Raw genomic sequence first — 22,004 nt, 5'->3', positions numbered from 1 at the left:
ATGAAAAACACCATCTTTGGCATTGAACAGATACTCGTACCTATTAAATATGCCACGCATGCTGCAAAGTTATTTGCGTTCGCTGGGAAGATCTAATATTGGTTGTCAGCTGCATCGCAACCTCGCTAATTGTACACAGCACGAGCGAGGTTGCACCGGCAGTGGTCATTCACGCTAACATCTTCCATGAACCTCATAGCATCGCAAATAATTCGGAAAGTTGTACATATTCCAGTTATGCAATTGTGATTTTTGTTGAAATTAGGATGTATCTTGAATGTATTTCCATTATGTCGACCATTTCGACAAGGATTTCTTTCCTCTCTATTCGGAGTTTTCAATACCGCCAGATAATTCGCATCGCATTGTATTGTTGTATTATTATTACTTATCTCATTAATTACTAGCATTTTATTCATTCATGTTTTTGCTTGTTTTGTTGTTGTTATTTGTTGTTCTTTTTCCCTTTGTTGCTGCTATTTGTTTGTGTGTTTGTGGAAAGGTTTTTTGTTGTCTGCCATTTCTGTATTCGATTTTCGTTTGATTGTTTACTTTGTCTTGTCTATTAGTTGATGTAGGAGTACTCCTTGTTTGTCTTACTTTTTTTTTGTAATTAACGATGGCTTTTACGCGCGCAAAGGTGTGGATGACGATCCGGATCGGCACTCGCTTGGCACATTGCACTCCTTCAACTGTTGCTGTTTGTTTTCGCTCTCTTTTACTTAATTATGCAAGGTAGGAATAGGTAATTGTCTTCCGGTTATTTGCGACACTTTTTCCTGCAACCACAGGAGCATCGTCCCCGGAAAGGACAGGAAACGATATAAGCACCTACACTCAAGGGTGTCCTTTTGCCCCGTTGTCTGCACTTTCTGTACAGCTAGTGGTGTACTGTTGGAGGGTAGTGTGTCAGTGTATAATTGTGTAAATTGTTCTCCTAGCGAAATATCTTTCAGTGTGTGTGGTTCGGTTCTCTATTCACTTGAGGATATTTATCATAATCTGCTTCGGTTCACTTAAAACTGCACTAAAAGGGGTTTTCTGTAGTTATTTTAAATTATTGTAGATCTATTCGTAAAAATGTGTGATTCGGTTGCTGGATGTTGCTCTCTAGTAGTCGTTCCCTATTTTAAGAATGGGACTGTGTTTCGAGTGTAGTTTCATGGAGACGCCATTAGCCATACGGCTTTCCGTCATGAACGTTAGCTAATTATGGCAAACGGCCGTATGACGAATCAGGGAACTACCATTCATTGGGATTTGTAAAAAGGATTTGCTTAGCGCAAGGAATTGATAAACTGAGAATGATACTCGGTTAAAAAGTCTATTATAGTGTAAGGATTTTTCCGTACAACATATTACATGTTTTCTTCTTGTGTGACTGTGTTTACACTTAAAAGCTATTACACATAATGACAAAAGTTGCGCTTTCTGCCTACGAAACGAAATTAGACCAATTTTGTTCCTACATTTGTTTTTGTTTAAATAGTAATTATAAGATCTGCTAACGGTTGCCTACATTTAGGATTAATTACAAAACGAAAAGAAAAAAGTTGCTCCAAAAACTAGACTATTTTTACGAGACAAAAACAGAAAATATCTATATAAACAAAACTACACATCTTTCGTAACTCTCAGATTTTTTTTTTTTTGAAATATTCCACTTTGATTCACACTCACGATTATCTCCGGTTACCTTAGTAGTGTGGGTAGGGTTTTTTTTCCTGGTGTTGATTGAATGTATTTGCGGCCGAGATGCGATCTCGCCACGTTCAAACCTAGATATAGTAAAACACCTGAATTTGATTCCTTTTGATTTCGCGTGTATCTCACAAGCACTTCGACCATTTTGTTTCAACTAACCATTCAAATGTCCTGCAAGATACTTCTAGCTGATAGGTAAATGGGGATTATCTCTCATTTGTGTCATAATGCATGCCTGTGTGTGTCAATCAATGTACATCGGTTCTCTGGCTTCGCTCTTTTTTCGCGCACTGACTCGTTTTCTCTTTCTCTCTAGACGCAACCACTCTCGATCTTTGCATCGCGTTCTTATTGGCTTCTTGAATATTTTGTGTTCACGTTCCCTTTTGTTTCGTATCCCTCTTTCGATTCGACTTTTCCCCCAGTTAAACATTAAAAATATATAATATTTATATAGCAAAAAATAATAAAAATACTTATATCTTATGAATGGTAGGGCGCCACGTATATTGCTGGGAATAGTCCTTTCCGATTTCCAATTTCGCCGTTCCACCAATGCTCGTCAGAGCGATCCGTAACCGTGATGACGTCCCCTCGCCGGAAGTCCAGCTCGCCGGACTCCTGCGCAACGAAGTCGTACAGGGCTTGCACCAACATCTGGAATAAAATTAGAAAATGGGAGAGATATGAAAATATTGTCGAGTGAATGTAAGGTGACTGAAAGATGAAAGCGGGACTACGACGAACATTTGAATAGTACCAAAAGTACCATGTACGGAACGCTCATAAGATCGGTATTTCCCTACGGGCAACAAAATAGCTGGAAAGGCTGATATCGGAGCGGAATTCATCATTGATGGCATTATAGAAACATTTTAGTTTTACTGTTCTTGCCATAATTCCGTTTCATTGATTTTAGATGGGCCTTAAGGGGCTGACCATTAATTACGTAAGACAATTTTAGCGGTTTTTCAACCCCCCCTCCCCCCATGGTAAGATTTTTTGTATGAAAACCAAAAATAATTTGCATGGCGCGTAAGAAATCTCCAACCCCCCCTCCCCCCATAAACCCTTACGTAATTAATGAACCACCCCTAATAAGGAACAATCTAAGTGATGCTGAAACACAGGGTTGACTGAGGTGGGATGGGAGCAAATGTTAGATAACATGTTTCTCTAGGGATTATTTTTTATTTCTCCCAGTTTTTCAAATCAGTAGAACAATCTTTTTGGGGATTTCTTCCAAAATTCATTCAACTTTTTGCATGTTTAGTCCATTTATTACTAAAATATCTCTACTCGTGGTAATTTTTCTGAAAATATATTATGAATAACTTCGTGTATTCCTTTGAGATTTTCTCTAAGGACAATTCGAAGAAACCTTCTCCAGTGTTTTTTTTTAATTGGAGGACGGACCTGGTATTGTGTTTAGAACACACGCCTCTCATGCCGAGGACCTGGGAACAGATACCATTCCTAGATAGTTACCTAACATTTATGTTACAGTGACCAATTCCTTCGGGGAGAATTAAAGCCATTGGTCCCGAGATGAATCACGGTCATAAGGATAAAAAAAAAACGATATTTTCTAAATTTGAACCAAAATCATCTTGAAGGATACGTAGGGCCGATGTTCCCTTAGTAGACAGTCCCCTATAGTCGCACTAGTGGCTTTTTACGGCCGTTTTGCTATAAATCTTTGCAAAATATTTTTTGATATATAGGTCAGGAGCTATTAATCTGAGTACCATCGATACACAGCTAGATTTAGTTCAAAACATGATCGAAATAAATAGTTTTGCTTAAAATTTGAGCTCCCTTACACCTATAGTAAACCTATTGTTCCTATAGTAGCACTACTAAGAGAAACTATTTTTTATTAAACAAAATAATTGATGAATTAAGAACTTTGTTATATCACTCGAAAGCTTTTGATCCATAGTTTAAAGGAAAAATATAAAAGTTTTGTGAAAACACGGTTTTCATTACTATTTTTCCTACGCAGTGTAGCTATGTCTACTATAGGAACAGAAATTAGAAATAGTGCTACTATAGGCACATGTGTTCCTATAGTGGCACAAGCGATAATAAATAGAAAAATACTATTTTTCTTATTTTTCATATTATTCCTACAAAACCAATATAAAAAGCTCTCATAAGATGTAAAAATAATGGCGCTGCCTTTATTTTTCGATTTAATACGAATATTTGTTCTTAGCTATGCGGTTATTGGTACATCGACCCTATAGATCTTTTCCACAAATGTTTTTTCCAGGAAACACGCCAACTTTTTTTCAACTATTCAACCGGGAATCGCACTCAGCATTGATTGATGTTTCTATTTTAATGTATGTAGGAATTCGTGCAGTTTTGTATTTTACTTCGAAGATTTTCCCAGAATTGAAAACAAAGTTTATTACACAAAGTTTTAAAAGGTTTCCCAGATGAAATTTCAGAAATTTCTTCAGGAAATTATCAAATGATTTTTCCAGCAATACAAATAAGTATTACTCTAGGATTTTTCCTAGATTTTCTAGGAAATCCCTAGGTTAATCCTGAAGGATTGTGTTTTGAGAACAGGAATCGCTGTAAGGATCTGAGAAAGAAATCTTGGCAGAATCCTTGAAAGAGTTTACCGGTAATTCTCGTACAAATTACTGAAAGAGTTTCTGAAATTATAAGTTAAGGACAGATTTGATAGATAAACCTCTGGTATTTTTTAGGAGTAATCTCGTTGGGTATCGTTTAAATAACGCAACATCTTTAAAAAAAATCCATTCAAAGGCTATTACGTGGGGGAGGAAGAGGATTTAAAATTAGCAATTTTGCGGTGCGTAATATTTGAATGACCCTGGAATCCCTCCAAGAATACATGGAGTAACTGAAGCAAAAAAAAAAACTCTGAAAGAGCTTATAGTGCTACTCCGGATAGAATCACTGAAGAAATTTTTGGAGAATTTTTGAAAGAATCTTAGGAACTGGAACGAGTATGATCCACTTGAGGAATTCTTGGAACATTCTTCTCAGAAACCGCTGGAGTTATCACGAAACATATCTAAATTACTGGAAAATATTGGAAAAATTACTAAAGGAAAGTTTTTAGCACACCCTGAAGGAATTATTAAGAGATTACTATTTAGTAGAATAAAACATTTTGAAGGAATCTTTTGGGACAAATTTCTAAAGGAATTACTTTTTTTAAGTTACTGAAAAAATTTGCGGAGAAATTGTTTCGAGATAGCTTCATGACATTAATTAAGTAGCAGAAGAATTCCAACAATTGAGATTTTTTAGAACAATAATTTATTGTTTGAAATCTGTTTTACATGGTACCGTCAAACGGGGTATCTTGCAACAGGGGTGAAACTTGCAACACTTCGACATGTAACCGAATAGTCGTTTTGTTCAGCATTGAGTTAAATTATTATGATTTATTCCGCCGTTTATTGACCTTAGGTATACAACAGAAGGTTTTGACAAGGGTTTGGGTATCGTTTATTTTTTGGTGAGTTTGCTGGAGGTGAAAATCATATTGAAATTTGGATTGTATAAAACTAATGTTGAAAAACGTTCTTCGTACCACACAAACGGTAGAAATATGTCATTCGAGGCACTTGCTATCAGTTACAGTACTTAGTAGTGTACAAATTTACAACATAAAAGTTTTGATATTTTTTTGCTTAAACACTATAAAAATTCAAAAACGTTTTTGACTACCCTTGTGGGGTAACTTGCAACAGCAATTTTGATCTCAATTGTTTGATATTTCCTGCCGTTTGTCATCGAAAACACATGAAAAGGTAAAATTGAACATATATTTGTACAGTAACATTGAAATGTTTGTACCTCAATCAATTCAATACACTTTTTGTATTTATTTTTGGAAAATTTAAATAAATCGTATTATTATTAGATTTAGTCTAAGGAAAATGAAGAATAATTTAGAAAATCTGCATAAAAATTAACTTACAGATCAGTCATTGGGAACTCTCTGCATGAAATGTGATGGAAGTTGTGCAAAAACCCAACAGAGACCATTTTAAAACATACATATCAATATGTTATACGTCGCTTTGATTTTAATATGTCTAAAAAATAATTTATGTGAAGTAATACCTAAAATATCATTGTACAAAGTTGCATTAAAACGTTTTGATGGCTTTCCAATAACTGTCAAGACTTATGATATGCTAGAATTTTCCAGTGTGGACACCCTATGCAATGTCAATGAAGTTTTCAATCAAATTGGTTCAATACTCATAATTCAATCAATACTATTTAGTTTTCTAAGAGAAAACTAGCCTGTTTCTGATAATTGTCATGCTTTTACTGTAGAAAATTATTAAATGACCATAATAACACGATAAAGGATACATTTTTAATAGTGTACTTTAGGTAGCACTGTGTGTTGCATGTTACCCCACATCAGCGGTAGCATTGAAAATGCATATTTTTCGTCTCTCCTGATTCCAGAAAACTAAATACTTATAAAATTAATACCGCGTGGTATTCTTTACGTGGCGATTAGGGTACCAGATGGTTTTTGTCTCATCTGAATCCTCAATTTTTTCATCCATATTTCTTTAAAGTTGAAAATTGTTGCAAGTTACCCCGTTTGACGGTATATAAAATAAACATATTTTTAAAGCCTTCCTTTAATAAGACTTTAATTTTTTTTAGATTATACTTTCTTGAAAAAGATCAACTATGTTATATACCGTTTGAATGTTTGCAACAACTTATCGATACACTCCATAGTGTCACTTCGGATGAAATTATTGAAGTGACTATTGTAGATTACTGAAGAAACTTTTGGAGAAATACCTCGGGAAATTAATGCAACAATCCTCGAAAGAATTCTTACAAGAATCACGGGAAGGAATCTAGGAGGTTTTCCTTTAGGAGGTCTCGGGTTATTCTTTAAAGAAAACGTTGGAGTAATTAAGGAGATTTCTCTGAGAGAATCACTGGAAAACATATTGAAAGAATTACTGGAAGAATGTCTAGAACATAGCCTGCATGGAGTTGTAGAAAACAAATCCTTGAAGCCCGGACTACCTTGAAAAAATTGACTACAACAAAATAGTGACGCAATCATTTCAAAATTTGTCACAAATAACGTTTTTATTCCAATAATTATGTTTGCGAAAAAAACATAATTGAAATATAACTTGCTATAACAAAATCTGTTTGTTTTTTTGACTGAAAGCACAATCATTACACAATTTGTTATAACGAGTTTCACTCATCTTTTCTTGCAGACAAGGCCGTCGTTCGCAACGCATATTTCAAACAATTGTCAAATTGCCATGATATTTCGAACACACATACAACTTTCTCCCGTCTGACCTACCCATTAAATCAGAACATTCAATCAATTCTGTTAGTGATCATTGAAGCAAACACATAATTTTCTTGTAATTCTTGAGTAGACGAATACCATGTCAAATCGGTCAGTCACAGAACTCGACCATCTTCGATTTGCAGTAAATTATTCACATGTTTTTGGTATGGTCAACTAAGTGTTTTCCATAGAAAAATCGATTATTTTGATTCAAGAATAACTTTAGAAAATGACCTAAAATGTTTTTGCATGCCACTTATTTAAAAATTCTAATTCCGAAATTGTTGATTTTAGAGAAAAATGTTTTATGAAAAAGTTGTATTGAACCGTTTGAGCTACAAGAAAAAATATTTTTAATTTTTTCATGAAAAATTCAAAAATAAAACTTAAATTGGCTTCGTGGACGTGCGGTTAGTGTTACCAAGCATTTAGCTGCATCATGTTAAGGGCCCAGATAGCCGTAGCGGTAAACGCGCAGCTATTCAGCAAGACCAAGCTGAGGGTCGTGGGTTCGAATCCCACCGGTCGAGGAACTTTTCGGGTTGGAAATTTTCTCGACTCCCCAGGGCATAGAGTATCTTCGTACCTGCCACACGATATACACATGCAAAAATGGTCAATTGGCATAGAAAGCTCTTAGTTAATAACTGTGGAAGTGCTTATAAGAACACTAAGCTGAGAAGCAGGCTTTGTCCCAGTTGGGACGTAACGCCAGAAAAAAGAAGAATGTTAAGGAGTGTGGGTTCGACTCCCGCTTCAGTCCGTAAAACTTTTCGTCGGGAACAAAAAATTGTTTTTTTTTTAACGAAAAATGCCAAATTTTAGCCAGTTAAATATTTCTCTAAAGCTGAAACTGGTTTTTCTCATTTGTTAAACCCTTGAGAAGGACTTTGCAACAATTTTTAAATAATTTTGAAACTAAAATATGTTTGCATATGTTAAAAAATAATATTCAACTCGTAATTAAGGCAAGATTCTTTATAAATTTAAGTTTTATAGAAAAATGAAATTTCCGGCAAAAAACTTAAATAATCCCAAGAAATTTGATTTTTTCATTAAAAAATTCATGTTCTTGGGTAGTCTTTGTTGAATAACTAAGTCAAAACTATGTTTTAGAAAAATGTGTTGTATGAACGGTTTGAAGACAACTAAATTTGCTTCAAAAACATATAAAAAGATTGGGAATTGCTTGACCATAACTTCGGTCAAACATATATGACTTTTTTAGTAAAATGAGGAAAAAATTGGATAAAAGTATTTTTAACTAAGACTAGTTTTGATTTTAGACAAATTTGATGTTCTACAAAATTTTCAAAAATTCAATTTGGAAGATAATGGTGCTCAATGTTTGAAAAATAACAAAGTTATGTTTACTTCACTGAAGGTCATTTTTTATAACTTGAAAATTCGCCTTCAAGACGTTTGCGCCACCTCTAAATGTTAATATTTTAGGCTCAGATTTTGAGGTTTCTCTTTTAATGTGATTTGAATTCAGTAGAGCACACGAATGTTTGGTTTTGAGAACTTTTGAAAAATAAGCCGCACCCAGCTCCTGCAAGGATTTCAGGAAGAATCTTAGAGGCCGGAGAAACCGCTGTATTAATAACGGGAAGAATCTCTGAGAAAATCAATGGAAAAAATATTGGAAGAATTATTTAGGGAATCTCTAGAAAACATCAAGAAGAAATTACTGGTAGAATTTTTTACAGGAATCTCTTGGAGAAATTTCTTAAGGAATTCCTGTAGAAATTCTTTTGAGAATTCCTCAACAAAATAATGATCGGGTAACTCATAAGGTACCACGGGGCAAGTGAGAATCTGGGGTAAGTGGGACGTTTCGTCATAGCTCACTTAGGAAAAGTTTTTCATGGAGATATTCTTCTAGAAAGTTGAAGATACAATGACAAGGAATGTATTAAGTACAAAACATATTGTTATTTTTATTACCATGGGGTTCAAGTAACAGTTGACAATTCAGCGCCATTTTCAACTTGTATGATAATTTGCGACACGTTTCACGTCTTGCATTGACTTGCATAACATAAATGTGTTATAAATCGAATTTTCATCAACAAGCTACAACCTCAATTATTATTACAAGCTGCTTGTGATAAACCAGTATTTTGTTTTCATTTCATATGAAATTTTCGATGGTCTAACATACCCCAAAATATCTTTGTACCCGGGGTAAGTGGGAACTATCTAAACAAAAACCAGAATCAAAACTTTTCGTAGACGTTTCATACATTGTCCTAGAGAGTAGCACTAAAACATTCACTCAAATGATTTTTATCAAAAAACATCAATCTAAAATTACTTAATTGCATAAGAGGGAGAAGAAATGTGAAATTCTTTTATATGTTTTTTATTTATTTTTTATTTTTGGAATACGACTTTAAAATTGAACAAACACAGAGATGAAAACTGAAATGCATCATGAGAAAGATCATTTTTCTATCTTATTTGAACTTTATTTGTTATTTCTACCAAATTTAGTAGTGACGGAAAACAATTCCACCCTATTAAGCGGTTTTCTACTATGCATATAAGTAATAACAAAACATATTTATAATTTCGGCAATTATTGATGGTTTATGTACTAATTTGTAATTAACAACTTATAAATGACATATTTTGAACATGTTTAATTCCTCTTTATGCTTTTATTGAGATATTTTCAGTTAATATCAAATGCGAGGTGACATATTATTAAATATACGTTTTCTTCCTGAAGCGTTACGTATTTTATGGTTGATCCCTTATGTACATCAAAAATGTACTCGAAATTAAAAATATATGATTAATCAATCCTTTTATTGAAATGGTTGACTTACTGATGTGGATTGACGCATGAAACTGAATGTGTCCCACTTGCCCCGTCTAGCGAGGTAACTGCGTCAAATGACTCATTCTAAAACTTTCCTCCAAGGTTTCCACAATTTCGAAATTATTCGATCGGTTTCATGCACACACCAGCAAATATGTTGCCAAAATGTGATTGTGCTGTTGGATTTGAAAAATATTGACATTTGAAAATTTTATTGAACCATTTGATTGAACTACCGTTTTTTTAGTTCCCACTTGCCCCGCGGTACCTTACAGGATATCCTGGTAAGAATTCTGGCAGGTACATCAAGAACGAATCTTGGAGTTTCCCTTGAGAAAGTCGTAGCTTAGCCCTAGAGGAAACACTGAAGTTATTATACGAAGGAAGCCCTTAGAGAATGACCGGAAAAAGTATCCTTAGAAATCCTGAATGGAGTCGAATGATTGGGGAAAACACATAAAATTCTTGCAACCCGATTCTTGCAACATGGATTACAACAAAATTGTGAGTCAATCATATCGACATTTATTACAAACAACGAGTATTATTATTATTACAAGCATTCTGATTTGGAAAAAGACTTAATTAAACAAGTCAAAAATGAGCTAGATAGCTATAAAGAGAATCAAAAATACCAATAATCGGATCCAGCTCTCTACTAAATCATAAAACAAAATAAGTTGTAATCTCTATCTAATCTTTATACAGCAGTATTTCAAAGTTATATGTTCCAGAAATTCTTGGAGATATCACTACAGGATTTTGTGGAGAAATACTTCGGAAATTGTCCGTGCGATTTGAAAGTACTTCATGTTTTGCTAAGAGGAAATAAAAGAATTCCTGAATAAAGATATCTTTCAGTCGATTCCACTCTACATTAGGGCTCCAACGCAATTGTACTCACCTCTTCTGGCACCATATCGCGCAGTTTGACCTCCTGCGAGCGGGACACGCTAGCCGTCCGGTGGTAGTCGACCAGTTCGTTCAGGGAGTTGAATTTCACCACCCAGAGGAAGAATTTGCCTTGCGCGTCCCGGAGCACCTTGAAGTGCTGCACGCCGTCCGAGCATTTGACCGACAGGCTGAAGTCGCCCGGGCTGGACTCGCTGATCCGTATCAGGAAGGCGCCCTCGTGTTTGTTCGACAGGAGCTTCTCGGCGTCTGCCCGTGTGATGCGACCGTAGTACCAACTGAAAACGGGGGGACAGGGGGACGGGGGGGGATTGATAGAAGGTTAGTTTGAACGTTAGTCTGAGTACTGGGACTGCAATACTTACTCGTGATTTTTCATTTCTATGTAATTGCTTGGTATTAGTCCTTCCTTCCCGTCTAGTTCTGCCCGGTACCAATTCATGTCGTCTTCCATGTTGAGGATCTGTTGAAGAGTGATAATAGTAGGAACCTTTAGCTATTTGTCACTATTTTGATTTATGATTTATGATGAAGTTGGTTTGAAAAATGTTTAAGTAATCGTTGATCACGTAGAATTGTAAATTTTAATATAAACTTGTGCGTCTAAACATTTTTAATCCGCGGCTGCATCATCGACACATGTAAAACCACAAACTTAGCAATATATATACTGCCCATACTCGCATAACAGTCCCATATTATATGGGATTTCCTATATAAATGGGACTGTTATGCGAGTATGGGCAGTATATATATATATATATGTATATATATATATATATATATATATATATATATATATATATATATATATATATATATATATATATATATATATATATATATATATATACAGTCGACTCTCCACAACTCGATGTTCTATAACTCGATATACTCTATAACTCGATGGATTTTTCGGTCCCTTCAATTTTCCATACATCGTGCTCTCCATAAGTCGATATTTCTATAACTCGATATCTCCACTAGTCGATGTCACGTGAGAGGGAAATTTCTCTCCATAACTCGATATCTATTTTAAAATCTTTCTTATTTGGGGAAACGTGGTCCAATTCTTGTTTGGAGATGAAAAAAACACATGCAAGTTGTAATAAAAGTTGAAAAACATGAAAATAAAAAAAAATATTGTCAGTCAAAATAATATGATTTTCCGAGCATTTCGAAAAAAAAAAATTCAAATAATAGTTTGTAAAGTACAATCAACAAAATAAAATTATTTTCTTACAGAGGTGATCATTTATGCATTAGAAATACAGGATTTTGTTCCTTCGATTTTGTGACTTTTTGTCTCGGTACATTCTATAACTTGATAATTCTATAAGTCGATGGTCCCTTGAATATCGAGTTATGGAGAGTCGACTGTATATATATATATATATATATATATATATATATATATATATATATATATCTATATATATATATATATATATATATATATATATATATATATATATATATATATATATATATATATATATATATATATATATATATATATATATATATATATATACATGTAAATTTCTAACTCATGAATATTTTGAGGAATGATGAAGTTTTTCAAGGAATTGCTGGAGGAATCTCCTGAGAAATTTTCGCAGAACATTCTGGAGCTAGTAACCTTGGAAAGCCCCTGAATCAAATCTTGGATAAAACTTTGGAAGCATCTCTGATAAAAATCTTTGGCCAATTCATATAGGAATTATTGACAATATCTGTTGCAAATCTTAGAGTTGAAGGAAAGGGTAATATGCCACATCTACAAGAAAGACGACAAGTTAGATTGTGAGAACTTTCAAGCGATCACCATTCTAAATACGGCCTACAAACTATTATCCCAGATCATCTTCCGTTGTCTGTCACCTGTAGTAAACGAGTTCGTGGGAAGTTATCAAGCCGGCTTCGTTGACGGCCAATCGACAACGGACCAAATCCTCCAAAAATGTCGTAAATAAATACCAGGGCCGTACGCATCACCTTTTCATCGATTTCAAGGCGGCATACGATAGTATCGACCGCGTAGTGCTATGGAAAACCATCGACGAGAACAGCTTTCCTGGGAAGCGCACAAGACTGATAAAAGCAACGATGGAAGGTGTGCAAAATTGTGTGAAGGTTTCAGGCGACTACTCCAGTTCATTTGGATCCCGCCGGGGACTACGACAAGGTGATGAACTTTCGTGCCTGTTGTTCAATATTTCGCTAGAAGGTGTCATGCGGAGAGCCGGGCCTAACAGCCGGGGTACGATTTTTACGAGATTCAGTAAATTTGTTTGCTTCGCGGATGATATGGACATTGTCGGCCGAACATTTGAAATGGTGGCAGACCTATACACCCGCCTGATACGTGAGGCAGCAAAAGTTGGATCAAGACAAGACATAGTACATGCTAGCTGGTAGGGCCGAGCGCGACAGGGCTCGCCTATGTAGCAGTGTTACGATCCTTGCTGACGGCTGACAATAACGTTAGCCGTGAAATACGGAGGCGCATCAACAGTGAAGGTCGGGCCTACTATGACCTCCACCCGCACCAAATGCACGATGTAGGTACAAAACACTCATAAGGCCGGTAGTCCTCTACGGGCATGAAACGTGGACCATACTCGAAGAGGACTTGCAAGCACTTGAAGTCTTCGAACGTCGGGTGCTAAGGACAATCTTTGGCGGTGTGCAGGAAAACGGTGTGTGGCGGCGAAGGATGAACCACAAGCTCGCCCAACTCTACGGCGAACTCAGTATCCAGAAGGTGGCCAATGGAAGGATACGATGGCAGGGCATGTTGCAAGAATGCCGGACAGCAAACCTGCAAAAATGGTGTTCGCTTCGGATCCGGCTGGTACAAGAAGGCGGGGCCTTCCTTAGCCTTGTGGTTAGAGTCCGCGGCTACAAAGCAAAGCCATGCTGAAGGTGTCTGGGTTCGATTCCCAGTCGGTCCAGGATCTTTTCGTAATGGAAATTTTCTTGACTTCCCTGGGCATAGACTATCATCGTACCTGCCACACGATATACGAATGCGAAAATGGTAACTTTGGCAAAGAAAGCTCTCAGTTAATAACTGTGGAAGTGCTCATAAGAACACTAAGCCGAGTAGCCGGCTCAGTCCCAGTGAGGATGTTAATGCCAAGAAGAAGAAGAAGAAGAAGAAGAAGAAGAAGAAGAAGAAGAAGAAGAAGGCGTGGAGCGCAGTGTGGCGTGAAATAGTTGATTCAGTGTTATCTGTTTAGATGTTAACTAAATACAGTGATACCTCCATGAGTCGATGTTCCATGACTCGATATCGACTCATGGAACCATACTAAAAACATAATTTCATGGTTACTATGATGGTCCCTAGAAGTAGCTTTCCGAAGGATTGCTGCTCCATTGCTCGATATTTTCATGAGTCGATGGTCCCTTCAATATCGACTCATGGAGGTTTCACTGTAAATGAAAATGATCTTAAAGTTGTAGACTAAAACCAACAAGATTTTCCAAACTTTTAAGAAGTTGCAATAGAATTTCAGCCTCGATTTCACACTAAAATAAAATTTAATTGCTTTAAACTCTCCTCGTTACATCACGCTAAACCTTTTAGCGAATTGGCAGTCGATGTTCAATTATTATCTAAAACGATCTGGCCATCTATCGCCATGACCCAGATAAAAATAGATTGACACGACGCACCAGTCATTTCACCGATGAGCTAAACACCGGCTGTCTCCCCAGCAATAATGACAGCATCACAATCTCAATATGCGCTTCCCCTATGCACAGGGATGGTAGCGACTCAAGTCTCTAAAAAAAAACGTCGTGCTTGAAAAAAGACACTAAAAATTGATACCTGATAGGAACAAATAAAAAAATATCAAAACGAATCAGTAGATAAGAGGGTTCAACAGGATTTATCAAAGAATCTAATCATGAATTTGACCAATAAAATTTGAAAGTTTTTTTCTTTAATTTCTTGTGACATTATAACAAATATCATTGTATGAATTTTGTTATGATTTCCCCCAGCAATTTTTTAGGGAATTTCTTGAGGTTTGACGTTCAGGCTTAAGATTTCAAACGGTAAGAAATGAATTGTAATATCACGTCATTTTAGCTACGCATCAGTCCCATCGCAAATATGGTGTACAATTATACACATCTTTTCAAGCAAAGCATAGCATAGCATAGACTGACTGTACATGTCCATGTTTGCTCTTCTGTGTAATCGGAACTGGTAAGAATTGCACTTCGATCCAAATGAATAAGGGATGGGACGCTTATTCTCGAAGTGTACATTTCAGCTGTTCTCATATTATTGATCAATAACAGCGCAAGCCAAGTAGTTACAGTCAGTCGGGATGGGAAAGGAATGTTATTGTGTAATGATTGTTGCTTCTAGAGACCGGGAAAACCTCTGAATCTCCACAATCACCGTGGGAAGGGTGCTTATTAGTGAGGAAGGAAAAGATCTGGGAGTCACCTTTGGTCGGTGATGCGATGCATGGATAAGGAGGAAAATACTCAAAGTGTTGTGTTCCTTGTCGAAACGGGTTTAATTTTCGTCGATCGAATCCGTTTACGTTGGAATTCACTATTTGTGAGTCCTCCTAATATTCTTTCAAGAATTCTCCAAGAATTCTTTTAGATATGTCTTCAAAGAGTTGTCAAGGAAATTTGTCAGAAATGATTGAAAAAATTGCTAAAAAAGGTAAAATCCTAAAGTGAAGTAACCAGACGTTCCGGATTTAAGAAAACTGTTATGTATTGTTATATATTTAATGTAAATATAAGCATACTAAATATACTGTCGGCAAATCAACGAACGGCGCTATCGATCGTCTTCTAGTGAAGATATTGACTACGCAACTTTATTCTTATTGTCACAAAATTTATGATGTAATCTTCGCTAAATATTATTGGAATCCTAGCATAATTCTGTGTGCACTCAACATTGCTGTAACTATTTGGTTTTTGTAATAAATTTATGAAATCCACTGATTTATCACATAATTTCAGTAAAAATCGGAATTTACAGTGGTAGAAATTTTGAAACTGAAATATTGTCTTGTCAAAATACTCATAGGAAACGATTTTTTTCGGAATATGAACCACTGCGACCAATATATCTATGGTAGTATCGTGTCCTTTGTTTAGTGAATGTCGTTTAGTGAATTTCGCAGTTGTATAGATTTGTATGGATTTTATTTGTTAGTGATTTTGTCTCATATTGCTGCACATCAGTGAAATGTGTAAGTTTCAATTTTCATTATGGAGGTTTTAATTCCTTGTTTAATCTAGTAAAAAAATCATCAAGAATTCTTCCACAAAACTCAAAAGGAATATCCCTTGTGATTCTTTCACAAGTTTTTAATGTATTCATACATGAGCTTTTAAGAGATTCTTTTGTGAATTCCCAGAGATTTCTTCATGAATTATTTCCGTAATTTTTCAATGCTTTCTCCAAGAGCTCCTTTACCATGTTTCACTGAGTTCCTCTTGGAAGGTCCTCTTCGTACTTATTGCGTATAATTTTCAATTGTTAATTTAAAATTTCATTCAGTTGTTCATTAATTAATTGTTTATGATTGTCTGGAATTACTGATACAACTTCAACTAAGGAGTATAACCAAAATTGTTTTCAAGAGCACCAACCAAACAATTTTCACCAGAAATTTTTCAGAGAGTTTTCCAAAAGTTTTTCCATCTTTCCCTTTGAGGTCCTAAAGCGTCCTAAAGTTTCTATTCCGATTCCTTCAACAAATTTTTCACAAAATCTCTCAGAAAAGTTTCCTGGGTTGCTTGAAAAATTACCAGCAAAACCTATTTAGGACTTCCTGCAAAAAATACATTGAATGCTTTTTCCAGGTGTTACTCCAATGGTTTCTCCTAATGTTCCACAAGATTTTAATGAGCTGACATGAGACAGGATTCAATTGGGAAAATGTTCTTATCGATTTCAGAGCGAAGTTCTACGCAGATCAATCTGCAATTTGATGTTGCTTACCGCGATACTACCTACCTACTAACATTTTAAAAGTTTCAGTCGTTTCTTTAACGTTTTTAGTTCAACTGCGCTTTCAAAAATTCTTCCACGAAACACTCAAAAACTTCCCGAGCGATTTTTTCAGGAATTTCTTTAGAGAATTATACTATCGTTTCCTCTGAAATGCTGTCCTAGGATTGAGTTTTTATCGAAAATTACACCATGTACTTTCCAGACTCAATCCAATTTTTTTTTCAACACATTATTTGAAATATTCTACAGATCATTCTTGAGCCTATAAAAAAATCACCAGATAAAATTGAACGAATGTTTACAATTTCAGCTTTAATTGAAATGGAAAAGATTTGCTTAATTCTGGTCTGAAAATTCAAGAATTTATCTAGAATTTGACGAAATTCCTGACGGATTTACTACAAAAGTTCTTGTACTTTTTTATTCGTCTTTTATAATGGCGTTAAAATGATGATTGGTTTTAAAACAGATAGAATGTTAACTGCAGTTATTTGCATCCAACATCTTAGAAAATATGTTGCATGAATTCCGACGTTTTATGATACTATGGTAGACAGAATTACGTAGATTTTTTTCTCGTGTTTGAAGAAATTCCAAACAAACTGTTTTGGGCGCACTATTTTTGATAATTGTGTGAGAATTCTAAATGGTCCACGTAAAATATTGACGGTATTTTTTAAGAATATTGTAAAACATATAAAATTTGTAATGTAAGTTTTTACTAAATTTGGGCGATTTTTTGCATTATTTTAAAAAAATGTTGAGGAATTCTTGATAAGACTTTCAGAAACCAGAAACCATACGTATAAATCAAAAACTCATAGAATTTACTTTTGTCCTTACATTCTTTGGAGTGTTTTTTTTTCATTCTTCAAAGTTTTTTGTATGAAGGAAAAAGATTGATAAATAATTATACCAAAGATAAATTTTCGTTTATAATGTTATAAGGAAGATCCTTACCTTTTTTATGATTATTTTAATACATCTTTTCGTTCTTCCCAGCTATTTTGCTAAATATTTATTCGTAGATTCGTAGGTAAGAAACGGGTATTTGAAGAAGAATTTTCAGAAAACAAAACATTGAACAAAACAAACGTTATTTGTAATGTACCTGTTTTGGAAATATTTACATTTATTTTTTATATTTTTTAAATGAACTTCGCAAAAGCATATTGTAATAAAATTGCGAAATTTTTCTGTAGAGAATCACAGAGGAATATTTAGTAGCACTTTCAGCAAAACATCTCAGAACATGATTTGACAGATTCAATTTTTTTTTTGTAAACATTGCGAGGGAAAACTTTTTACTTTCGAAATGTTAAGGTTTTTTAGTTGAATCCAAGAACATTTTCTGGAATCTATTTGTGGATAAAAAGTAGAGATAGAAGGAATTATTGTCTACCAGGAGGAATTCACGTTGTAAGTAAAACAAAACTCACAATATTATTTGACTAATGTTCCAATAAATTGTAGCAAAAATTCTGAAGCCACTCATTATATTAAAATTCGTCTAAGACTATCAAAGAGTAGCTTCTAAAAACTTGCTACAAATCTGTTGGAACTAAGTCAAACATGGGAAATAATAATGCAGTGAATATGCAGCTTTATGGTAAAACATTTAAAACAGCATGGTTTACATTATTCAGAAAATACGTATCTTTTTTTTCGTAAGGCGATGTCGAAAAATTGCACTTATCGCACACTAGAACAAGATGATTCTAGCAGTCCTCTTTTGAGCAATAGCAGGGCAGTTTTTTCCCTTTGATTAATTTTTTGGCTGCCACGCGAAAAAACTGCTGAAAGCACATATTAAAATAACGGTATAGACGTAGGAACCCCTGAGCTCTGGAATAGGTCTTAGCAAATTCTCTCGGAAGAACTCCTGTAAGAATCTTCAGAATAAATTCTGAGGGAATATCTGGAGAGGTCCCTGGAGCAGTCGTTGAAAGCAGAAGATTTTTTTGGAGAATCCACTCGAAGAATTCTCGAAGCTTTGCCTCGTGGAATCTAGGAAGAAATTTCGGAATAACCTGTGGAATAGTCGCGTATGAGTCTGTGAAGATTTATCTGATACCTTTAGAATTTTGCACCAGGGTTCATAACGAGCAGATGAAATAAATATGGTACTTTGAAAATGAAGATGTAACATATACCGTCGGTGAGAAATTTAGTAATCTAACGCTGTTTTCCATAAAAAGAAATGCCAAAGTTTGGGAATTATCTCAGCTTCTGGTTGCCCGAATTGGTTTAAATTTGGATGATGAACTACAAATAACCTTTGTCTGTGGTGAGTTTTTTACATGCAAGTCATTTTTTAAGGAGTTTTAGAGGTTGTTCAAAGACAAAAGTAAGTAACCAAGAGATTTTATTCCTAAACGGTGGGTTGTAAGTGGTTGGTGTGGTCTATAACTTTACATAACTTCTGAAAGTGACCAATTTTGCAGAAAAAAAAACCAACCACAAAATTAAAAAATCTCTTGGTTACTTACTTTTCTCTTTGAGAAAATTTTAAACTTTTTGAGTGAAATTTAATGAATTCAATGCATACAAATTTTCAAGTTATTTGTAGTTTGTCATCCAAATTCAAGCCAATTCAGACTATCAGAAGTTGAGATACAGATTCTATTTTGAATTGCATGGAAAAACAACATTTGATTATAAATTTTTGTCATTGACTATATTTAGGTTAAGTTAATTAAAACAAATGTTTCTTTATCTTGATAAGTATATGAATTCAATTCACATATAAAAAATATAAACCACGGTTGGGTGCCAAAACGTCAAAAGGGCACACGCCGAAAAGAAAGAATACGAAAAAATCTTGGATGAATGATTCTCTTCCGAAAGAATACAACATTCGACGGGAACCCTGAACCACTACGGCAAATGAAATGTAATATGTCGCTAACATAATGTTAACATTCATTTAGTTTAACCAAATTAGGAAGATAGTGTTTACTAACATACAATGCCTAGATACACTCCTTAGAGTGTATCGAAAAGCATTCTCGAACATTTACCATGCAGAGCATAGCAGATCTTTTTCAAACTTTGTTTAAGCAATTCTTCATTATATCAAGTATTGAAGAAACAAAAAAAAATTAGAAAATGTGAGGTCCTAATAAGAATACAACTAAATTTATCCAGCCTTAAAAACAAAATCTTGCACAAAACGTCATTTTAAAGTATTTTCTGAAGATTCGATGATTTGTGATATAGTGACCAAGTCTCTAAAAAGAGACCCACTACCAACCCTGTACATCATAGGAGCTGATGCCTTTCGGTATGTTTCCCTGCTGCTGTGCTCAATTTATATGTTTACATTCCTTTCATCATTTCATCGCCGGCGATGACCAACGACCGGCATTTGGTAGCTAGGTATATGGCAAAATTCTACCGCAAACCGTGGACCTCCGACACACCCCGCGTTCAAATGAACTCTTTTCGTCCCCGTGAACTATCTGCGTCTTCTCTGCCAGCCAGCGCCAGCCAGATGGTTCTATTTATATCCAATCTATTCATTTATGCGGAATTAATTGAACACACAGAATCCGTAGCCTCCTATTGGCTGTTCCGCGACGATCGATTTCCGTGTGCGGGGCCCTACAGATCGACGACGATTTGGACTCAACAGGCAAGATGTTGGACAACCAGATAACTGAAAACTTTAGGAAGATACGGAATGAAATATATTCGCACATGCATGTGTGTCTATACATTCAGATTGGATTATCGCTGTAGTGAATTCGAGCGAACATAAACCGATAACCCAGAAAGCATAGAATGTCCACCTGGAAAATTGGCATTTGTACGGGTTGTGTTTCGTCCCGAATACGGTTACAGTGTTCACTGACAGAGTAAATACTGAACAAAAGAGTTTATCTTTAATCTACCTGTTGCTGCCACATCGAGAAGCTCTACTAACGGTATCCACACATCATTCTAGCATATTTTTCATGTCGGATTTCGTATTTTTCTTTAGTAATTGTTTTTGGGGAATGTTATCGAAAATGGGATCAGAGATTAACAGACGCATTCTTCTAGAAAGAATTTCTGATGGAAATATTTCATAAAAATATAGGGATTCCTTCGGGGTTCCACATTCTTTCTAAAAAGCGGAATAATTCATTTAGAAATTTCCTTATTTTCTTCGATGATTTTTCGAGGAATTCATAGTTTTGGCGTTCACCCCAATGTTATTCTACGGAATTTTCTCGCAACAATTTTTCAAGTAATTCTGAAAGGAAAATTACTGAAGAGTTGAACTTCAAACTCTTTCCAGGGATTTATTTGAGAACTCCAACAAGAGTTGTGTATGAAAATTGACAAGTTTCTTCATGGGGATGTTTCATCGATTCAAAATCGCCCAATGCGTCATTGCCAGTACAAGTTGTGCATGAAAATGACGATGATTTTCGTACCTATGTACAAAAAAAAACATACTATACCATTTGATACCACTAGAGCTTGTATCGTTTGACAGATTCGCGTATTTCGACCTCAACTGTAAGGTCGTCTTCAGTGTGTCGAGTCTAGAAGAAGGCCTTACCGTTGAGATCGAAATACGCGTATCTGTCAAACGATACAAACTCTAGTGGAATTAAATGGTATAGTACTAAATTCGGTTTCATTTAGTTATAGTTAGACACAACATATGATAAAAATCGAAAACAATATTTACCGCACAACAATTTCGAAAAAGTCCTTCTGGCATTAAATTTTACATATATAATAACAGTATGTCTTATGGGGCAAGGGGGACACCGCAATTTTCTCATATAAAATCAAATGAACTTTTATTTTTCTTGTTTAATGTTGCATTCAATCAATGTTTCCTACTAAATAAAATCAAAATAACCCATCTTGGACATTCAAAATGGTTTCTGAATATTTTTACTGTTATTGTTACAGTCAAATAAGATGAAAACTAAATTAATTTCGTAAAATTACTTTTTGCGATTCCGTTGCAAATCAATCAACTTTTCATTGAGAAATTGATCAACATAACGGCCTACTTTTCCTACTGAAAAAACAGTGCTGAAAAGTGCTACTTTTCAGCACTCTTTTTGGTGCACTTTTCAGTACTGTTTTGGTAGGCATCAACCGAACAACCCAGTCTCTTCATGCCATTTGTGCTTATATGCGCGGCGTGTGAGTCGAGACGAGTCGTTCTCACCTCGGGTGATGTGAGGCGACTAATGTTAATCCAA

At 35.1% G+C, this 22,004-nt stretch overlaps 1 protein-coding gene across 7 annotated transcripts in view; it reads right to left on the bottom strand.

Moving 5' to 3' along the window:
• Positions 1–528: 528 nt before the first annotated feature.
• The window catches only part of LOC5564363 (protein enhancer of sevenless 2B), a 165,975-nt gene continuing 144,499 nt past the window's right edge, over positions 529–22,004 (bottom strand). For all 7 annotated transcript variants that reach the window (XM_021853340.1, XM_021853341.1, XM_021853339.1 and 4 more), the window contains 3 exons: positions 11,153–11,250; positions 10,780–11,065; positions 529–2,361 (listed from right to left, as the gene is read on the bottom strand). In XM_021853340.1, coding sequence (XP_021709032.1) covers positions 2,188–2,361; positions 10,780–11,065; positions 11,153–11,250 — 558 coding nt within the window. In that variant the 3' untranslated portion in view covers positions 529–2,187. The remainder of the gene's footprint in view (positions 2,362–10,779; positions 11,066–11,152; positions 11,251–22,004) is intronic.

Source organism: Aedes aegypti, chromosome 3 (assembly GCF_002204515.2).
Source record: "Aedes aegypti strain LVP_AGWG chromosome 3, AaegL5.0 Primary Assembly, whole genome shotgun sequence".
NCBI lineage: Eukaryota > Metazoa > Arthropoda > Insecta > Diptera > Culicidae > Aedes > Aedes aegypti.
The sequence above is the reverse complement of the archived record's forward strand: the minus strand, read 5'-3'. Positions and strand labels throughout refer to the sequence as shown.